This window comes from Saccopteryx leptura, chromosome 11 (assembly GCF_036850995.1).
Source record: "Saccopteryx leptura isolate mSacLep1 chromosome 11, mSacLep1_pri_phased_curated, whole genome shotgun sequence".
Classification (NCBI taxonomy): domain Eukaryota; kingdom Metazoa; phylum Chordata; class Mammalia; order Chiroptera; family Emballonuridae; genus Saccopteryx; species Saccopteryx leptura.
Window position 1 is genome coordinate 80,271,534 of NC_089513.1, and position 8,161 is coordinate 80,279,694.

Below are 8,161 nucleotides of genomic sequence, written 5' to 3' on the forward strand. Positions count from 1 at the left end.
GAGTCTGCTTCTTGCTCATTCTGATTATTGGCAGAAGCGAGTTTCCTGCAGTGGTGGCACCCAGGTTGGCATTCCTTGCTGGCTGTCAAGAGAAGCTGAGAGCTCTGCAGTCTAGAAACATCTGGAGCTGTTCTTGCAGGAGTAGGTGTGAGGGAATAATTCAGGTGAAGGGAATGGCGTGGGGACAGAGTCCCAGTCCTGGAGTAATTGCTGGTGGGGACACTGTTATTGTGCCAACTGCAGTGTTGAATTGAGTCAGAACGGAATGAGAGGCCTGCAGGGAAAGCATTTAGGCCCATGCTGGAAAAGTTAAGAAATGTGCTCTGGGAAGATTATTCTAGAAGAAATGCATGCAATATCCCATTTGGGATCTATGGGAGGAGCGGTACTGGATCCAAAGAGACCATCTACTGGAAGAAGAGGAAGCCTCTGTTCCCTGCCATCATCCTGCGGGCACTGGAGTGCCACCTCTTGAGGGAAAGAAATACCTTTCTCCTCTCACTCAGTAACCACACATCTCTGACTCCGTAGTTTCTGAGAGACAAGGTCTCCATAAGAGCTGCGGTAACTGCTGTCTGTCTCTGGTCTCTACACCCCAGCTGGTCCTTGCCCCCCATGTCTCCTCCATCCCCACAAGCCCAGCAACTTGAAAGCGATTATTAGGCTTTAGGGAGAGTGTGCTTATGTGCACCTCATGCCTGCCACCCACTGCGTAAACGCCCCACTAACACAGACTCACACACACACACACACACAGCGACCCATAACACGCAGGGAATTGTAAGACTGTGGGGAGGGAGGAACAAGCAAAAACAAAAAACAAAAAAACCGTACATTGCCTCTGAAAATAGAAAGAGAAACTAAAAATTCCAGATACTCTCAAAAGGCTGCTGCAGAAGTGCCTGTTTTAATGCTGTCTGTGAATTCTACCTAGCAACTGGTGAGGAGCAGACTCGGCGATGCCATTGGCTGGTGGGACCGCCGCCAGCCAATCCCGGACTCCGAACGGTCACTGGAAATCTTGGGATTCTGGTCACAAGGACACCGGGTCCCGGGTCCCCGTCGCACACAGCCTGTGATGGGAGGACAGGAGTAGTTTTCTTCTCCTCTGTCGGGACGTTCTGTCCTCCGGCTGTGGCTGTGCCCACGGGCGGCTCAGAGAGAAGGACAACCGGAAAGTCATCGTTTAGAGCGTCAGCGGAGAGAAGACGCGGAAGTGCAATCTGGCAGGTGGGGCCGCGGGGGCCGCTGCGCTCCGTGTGGGGCGGGGGGCGGATCACGTGGAGAGGGGTTTCCTGGAGGACTCCACGCCTGGCCTCCTGGGGTCGCTCAGGTGCTGCCTGGAGGAGGAGGAGGTTGTGGAAGGATGTCGGGTGACGACCGCAGAAACTGAGCTCTGTCTCCAGAAGTGACCCGACCCGAGCAGGGCGACTGGGGAACGCTCACTTATTCCTGGAATGTTCATGAGCGCGTCTGTGCGGAGACGCCGGACCTGAAGAGGCGGAAGGGGGGTGCCCAGGATACAAGTGGGGGCTCTGATGTCACCAACACGGGTTACAGGGTCGTTACCTAGATCAGGACGGTGGTGCCAGTCTCCCTGGTGATTTCTCCAGGTCTGCGCCCCCAGGCCTGTGGTCCCGGCCTCCCCTGGGTGACCGTCCTCCGTGCTATGGAGCCGGCTGCTTCCCTGCACGTCTCCCCGCCTGACCCCCGGCAGTTCTTCGCGCTCCTGGGCTTGTCCGCACTGGTCTCAGGTAGGGCGCTGCCACGGGCTCCTATGGACACAGAAAGGGAAGCCCACACTTCCCGCCGCGGTGGTGATCACCCATCCTTCATTCTGCACGTGTTCGCTGAGTTTATACCAACACAGCCCAATAAAAGGCAGACAGCTCCAAAATACATACATTGTTATCATTCAAACTTGTAATTAATGTCAACTGTTCCATTGACACATTTAACAGTTTTTTTAGTCCAAATATTCATATGCTTTATGAGTATCTTACACTGACAGACGTTTTATTTGGGACTGGCTAGTGGCTACCAGGTTGGACAGCTCCAGCTCCTGCTGTGCTCCAGGCCTGCGATGCCCTGGTCAGCAGGAGAAAGCCTCTGTCTGCACAGGGTGTGTGGGTGGGGGGGGGGGGGGGGGGCGGGGGGGAGGCTCCTCTCTGTTCTGTTCACCGAGCTCTGGCAGCCTCAGCAGACACTTAGTGGCCATCTCGTGCTCCAACCAGCACAGCTGTGGGCCCCAGAATCCTCAGCCCAGGACGCCCCTCGCTCCTCCCCTGGAATAGCCACTTCCTTTCCTGCCTTCTATATTGGAAGGCTGGTAGGTACCTCAACTGATTCTGCCCCTTTGTTGAACAGCCCAGTTTACTGTCGTGGGGCCAGCTGACCCCACGTGGGCCTTGGTGGGAGAAAGCACCGTGTTAAGCTGCCACCTGTCACCTGAGAGAAGTGCCGTGGACATGGAGGTGCGGTGGTTCCGGTCTCAGTTCTCGCCGGCCATGCTGGTGTACAAGGGCGGGCGCGAGAGGACGGAGGAGCAGATGGAGCAGTACCGCGGGCGGACAACCTTCGTGAGCAAAGACATTAGCAAGGGGAGGGTGGCCCTGGTCATTCACAATGTCACCGCCCACGACAACGGCAGCTACCGCTGTTATTTCCAACAAGGCAGGTCCTACGATGAGGCTGTCGTGCACCTAATGGTGGCAGGTACATTGTTTCACTTGTTTGGTGGCTTTTTCCTAAAATACTCTGTAACCCAGAGGGCAGCTTCTTCCTGCTGGAAGACCAAAGGATGAGTGTCCACTGACCAGTGGATATCGAGTCTTTAGAAGCTCACTAAACTCAGCGGGGACCTTGAGTAGTGGAGAATGTTCAATCCCTACAGATTATTATCACGCTACTATATAGACTTCTCTAAGGGCCTTCACCAGTAACATGCTGTAGAATTAGACATTTTAGACATTTTTATCTGTCCCCAGGCCTGGGCTCCAAGCCCCTCATTGGAATGAAGGGCCACCAGGATGGGGGTGTCCGGCTGGAGTGCTCATCTGTAGGGTGGTTCCCAGAGCCCCACGCAGTGTGGAGGGACCTCTATGGTGAGGTCATGCCCGCCCTGGAGGAGGCTTACACCCAGGAGACAGTCGGACTCTTCAGGGTCACCATGGCCGTGGTCATCAGGGACAGCTCTGTGAGGAACATAGCCTGTTCCGTCAACAACACCCTGCTCGCCCAGGAGAAGAATTCTGTGATCTTCATTCCAGGTTAGTTCCCTGGCCTCTGAGGACCCCGTCCTGCAGGCAGGAAGCTCAGCAGACAGATGGGAGCTTGAGGGAGGAGTGGGGACTGGGTTGGGCGTGGGAGGGTCCTGGGCCTGAAGAGCACAAGCTACAGCGAGCTGAGGCGTCTCCCCTCCCACAAGGGGACAGCAGACAGTCTCCAATCGTAAGAATGAAACCGTCTTCTCTGAGGATAAATCTGCTAGCATTTCCCTTGTTGTGGTTCTGATCCTGCATCAAGTTTTACACATTTGAACAATCATAAAGCCTGCAGGGTGGAATGGGCACATAGCTGTCTATCCCTGACGCTGTGTTATATTGACGCCCTCCTCCCCAGTGGGATATTCCAAGGAGACATCTGCAGAAAGTCTACATTCCTAAATTCATTCAACAAATAATGAGCAAGGATCCCATATGTTCAAGTCACTGTTCTAGAAACCAAGTATGATCAGAGAACAAAATGCATGAATATCCTTACCCTCATGGGGTTCACATTCTACAGCAGCAAAGAGTAAGCATTAAAACAGTTGCTTAATCTGTTCTATCAGATAGTGTTAAGTTCTGTAGAGAATTAACCGGGGGAGTGTGTAGGGAGGGGGAGGGGCATGGGGCGTTGTAATTATAAACAGGATAGTAAGGAAAGGATTCAACAAAAACTGGCAATTAGGCAAGTGAGGAATGAGCTAGCCAGGCAGCAGAAATAGCACATGCAAGGGGCCTAAGGCAGAAGCATGTCTGGCAGTTTCAAGGAACCCCACGAGGTCTCTGTGGATGGAATGGATTGAGTGTATGAGAGTAGAAGGAAATGAATTCAGTTCTGGAATGTGTCCAGACCACATGGGGCAGTGTAGGGCATGGGTAGACTTTGGCCTTTAGTCTTCTTGAGACAGGAAACATTGCAGGGGAAAAAAATTCCATGATGGCCCCAAAGCAGCCGTACTGAGGAAGGACAGCACCGGATGTGGCAGAAGCCGGGAGGAGGGCGTGGCAGTTGTCAGGCAGTAGTGCAGGTGGCCGCGCCAGGATGGTGGCTGCAGTTGGCTCTTATTCACCCAGTCTTTCCCACGGTGACTCCAGGTGCTTATGCTCGTCTGTGTCCTGGGCTCTGTCAAACGACAAAAACAAAACTAACTGGAAGTTTTCTGTTCCTGCTTCCAGAATCCTTCTTTCCCAGCACGTCTCCCTGGATGGTGGCCCTGGCTGTCACCCTGCCTGCCCTCCTCCTTGTCATCGTCAGGGGCATCTGTCTCATCAGAAAACTCCACAAGGACAAAGAAATGTTGTTGGTAGGAAAAGATTTAGAAAACAGAGAGAAAGAAATTGCACGTAACGCACTGAAGAAAGAACGTTTAATGAAAGGTAAGAGTAAAGGGTAGTTTGCTGGCATCTAAAGAACACCGCTCCGGCATGTGGAGTCTGGAACACAGAGGATGGAAGAGATAGAGCCAGAGCTTGGTGTCCCCATGCCGGTCACTGGCTTCACCCCTCCTCAAATGCTGCATGCACTCACCTGGCTACAGAGAGCAGTACAGTGTTGAAAAGCAAAAAAAAAAAAAAAAAAACAACAAAAAACTTAAATCAGTACTTATGATATCCACTCACCTGGTCCTGTATCATTTCTGGTATCTGGACTATTCTCTAGACATGATGGAGGGAATGGTGACTTCACACAAAGGACTAGGGCTTTGTTTAATACAGACTCAAGTTCCTAGTTCTTCTATTGAGGACACTCATTTTTTCTATTTCTATTTCAGAACAACTTCAAGAAGAATTGCGTAAGTTTAGCATTTCTTGAACTACTCCGTGCACCGTGTGTATTCTGTTGGTCACTGTTATCTCGTGAAGCTCACTCTCTTGCCTGTCCCCTTGCAGGATGGAGAAGAGGACTCTTACATGCTGGTGAGCACCTCTGACCTTCCCTCACTCCCCAGCTTCCTCCCCACTAACAAGCCACAGGACACATGAGCTGAGTGGAGCAAGGGGACACGGTGACCTGGGGGTGGGGGGCTGGGGTCAGTTCACTAGCAGCATCCCACCAGACACAGGATCCCTGCTCTTTCTGCAGAACATTCCTGTGGCTCTTGATCAACATTTCACTTCCTTCCCACCCTCCCATTTTTAGCATAATCTCATCCAGGACTACCAGAGGTCAAGCATACAGAGTGAACCTCCCCGAAGGTTATGTTTCAATAGTTGGTTCTCTTTAGATCTGGGTTATTGTGAAAGGAGACAATACTGACTTAACTACTCACTCCCTGGCAGAAGGTACAAACCGGACAGTGAGGAGCCATGGGTGAGAGAGGCAGCGACCTACCCAAGCCAGTCTCAGGGGTGGACACATAAAACCAGAAATGCCTTCTTGCCCCAGGAGAGCACTGATGCTGTGTACAGCCTGTGAGGGGCAGGGACTGAGCAAACAGGAGCCACAGTGTCTACTTGCCTCCCCTGAGAGGCACCTTTCATTGTGTGATTCATCACCTCCTGGTCACAGGCACCAGAACACCCAGGCTTGACTAGGTCACGTGCTGCATAGACCATTCTCTTGAGGTGAACTTCAGAATTGTCACCGTTGAGCATATCAGCGTGGGGAAGGAGAAGATCATTGTAACAATGGAAATGGAGGTTGGCTCAGTAATAGTGACAGCGGGTGGGGAATGTCTTCACCATGTCAGGGTCGGGAGCACTTGCTATACCAGAGAGGTCACTTCAGACCCAGGTGTGAAAGCAAAGCTGGATGGACATCGTTCCCCACTTTTTGCCAGACGCACCTCTCAGGTCGTGGGTTGGATTCTGGGGAACACGGACCTCATTTTTGACTCTCTGAAGAGTTCCCTTGTTAGTCATTTAAGTCAGATGTCACTTGGTTACGCTGGTGGAAATCGCAGAGGACCAACAAAGGGACTTGTTAGTGCCGAGCGTCAGTGTAGGGGAAGTTGGCCTTGATTGCTTTACTGGGATCTGGGAGGGCACAGGGTCTCTTTGGTGATTGAAGCCAAGTTGGAAACTTTCCAACCAAAATGGCTCCCGGAGATCATATGCTTTGAAAAGAAAAGAGGGCAAATCTGAGAATGTGGAAGAAAAATGGGAGCCATTAGTTTCTGCTCGATTGCTAAACTTCCACATTTCTTAGAGTCCAGTTATTCTCTACCTGAGACACTGCTCCCATCATTCAGCCTCAAGATGTCTCAGTTGTGAGCTGTCTGGGATCTGGGATCAAGGGGCCTTCATCCCACCCCATGGGGGAAGTCGCCCTGCTTTTCAGGACATCTCTGAGACGCAGGCCTAAAGCTGACCTCCCTCTGCAGCTGACGTGGTCCTGGACCCGGACACCGCCCATCCCGAGCTCTTCCTGTCAGAGGACAGAAGAAGTGTGAGGCGGGGCCCTGCGGGCAGAGCGTGCCTGACAACCCAGAGAGATTCGACTGCCGGCCTTGTGTCCTGGGTGCAGAGAGCTTCTCCTCAGGGAGACACTACTGGGAGGTGGAGGTGGAAAACGTGATGGTGTGGGCTGTGGGGGTCTGCAGAGACAGTGTGGCGAGGAAAGGGGAGGCCCTGCTGGTTCCGGAGAATGGTTTCTGGACCCTGGAGATGTTTAGGAACCAGTACCGGGTCCTGTCCTCTCCTGAGAAGATAATTCCCCTGAAGGAACGCCTTTGCCGGGTGGCTGTGTTCCTGGACTACGAATCTGGGGATGTCTCCTTCTATAACATGAGGGACCGATCACACATCTACACGTGTCCCCGTTCTCTCTTCTCTCGGCCCCTGAGGCCCTTCTTCAGGCTGGGGTCTGATGACAGCCCCCTCTTCATCTGCCCAGCATTCACAGGGGCCCAGGGGGTCACAGTGCCTGAGGGTGGCCTGGTCCTTCACAGGGCAGGAACCCAGCGCAGCCACCAGGACCAATTCCCTGATCTCAGAGACAAGCAGGGAAGCCCCGGCCATCTCTACTAGCAGAGCACAGAGTCCCCTGAGGACACAGCCCTCCTGTCCTCTGGTCACAATGGAGAACGTCCTCCAGAGACTCCTTGACGCCCTCTTCAGTCCCCAGCTCCATCCCCCTCATCAGACTATAGCATTAGTAACTCATTTCCTCGTCACCATGGGGCAGGGTCAGTTTCAGGAAACTAGAGCTTCTACATGGCTCCCAACCAAGAAGAAAGACAGAGACAGTGACAGTCAGGGTGACACAGTCAACACAGGACTTGAATTGACATCAGTCACTGCGAACTTAGGGTGAGGACAACAGGATGCACTAGACCTAAGAGGACTAGGAACCAGTCTTGGAGGTCAGAGACAGAGGAAGAGGGACCAGAGATCTGGGACAGGCCCAATCTGTTGGTGTGGTTAAGACACAACATGATGGCCTGTGGTCCCAGCTCCTGAAGGTCCATCCCCAGCCACCCCCAGATTTCCAGCCCACAGAGTAAAGCCCCCAGGCCTGGGAGGATGAAAGACGAGGACACCTCTGGGTCGGGCTGGCTCAGGCATCTCTGTAATAAACATTCTCGGTCATTGAAAGTGGCCTGAGGTTTATAATCCTGGCTGAACAGGTGACCATTGGACCAAGTTGATTACAAGGTCCAAGTTCAGTGGGGAAGCCAGCAATTTCTATTCTTTAGTCTCAGAATGGTTGGGGTTTTTTGTTTTGTTTTTTGGGGTTTTTTTTTATAGAGAGAGAGTCAGAGAAAGAGATAGATAGGGACAGATAGACAGAAAGGGAGAGAGATGAGAAGCATCAATCATCAGTTTTTCATTGCGACACCTTAGTTGTTCATTGATTGCTTTCTCATATGTGCCTTGACCAGGGATGGGGGGCTACAGCAGACTGAGTAACCCCTTGCTCAAGCCAGCGACCTTGGGTCCAAGCTGATGAGCTT

At 52.5% G+C, this 8,161-nt stretch overlaps 1 protein-coding gene across 1 annotated transcript; it reads left to right on the plus strand.

Annotated features, from left to right (window-relative positions):
* The first annotated feature begins 934 nt into the window (after nucleotides 1-934).
* Nucleotides 935-7,911, plus strand: LOC136382968 (butyrophilin subfamily 2 member A2-like). The gene is given in 9 exon segments (XM_066352380.1): nucleotides 935-1,230; nucleotides 1,614-1,754; nucleotides 2,368-2,715; nucleotides 2,988-3,269; nucleotides 4,443-4,643; nucleotides 5,039-5,059; nucleotides 5,157-5,183; nucleotides 6,590-6,667; nucleotides 6,670-7,911. Coding segments are annotated over 8 exon segments (1,608 nt in total). The 5' UTR covers nucleotides 935-1,230; nucleotides 1,614-1,669; the 3' UTR covers nucleotides 7,236-7,911.
* Nucleotides 7,912-8,161: the final 250 nt, after the last annotated feature.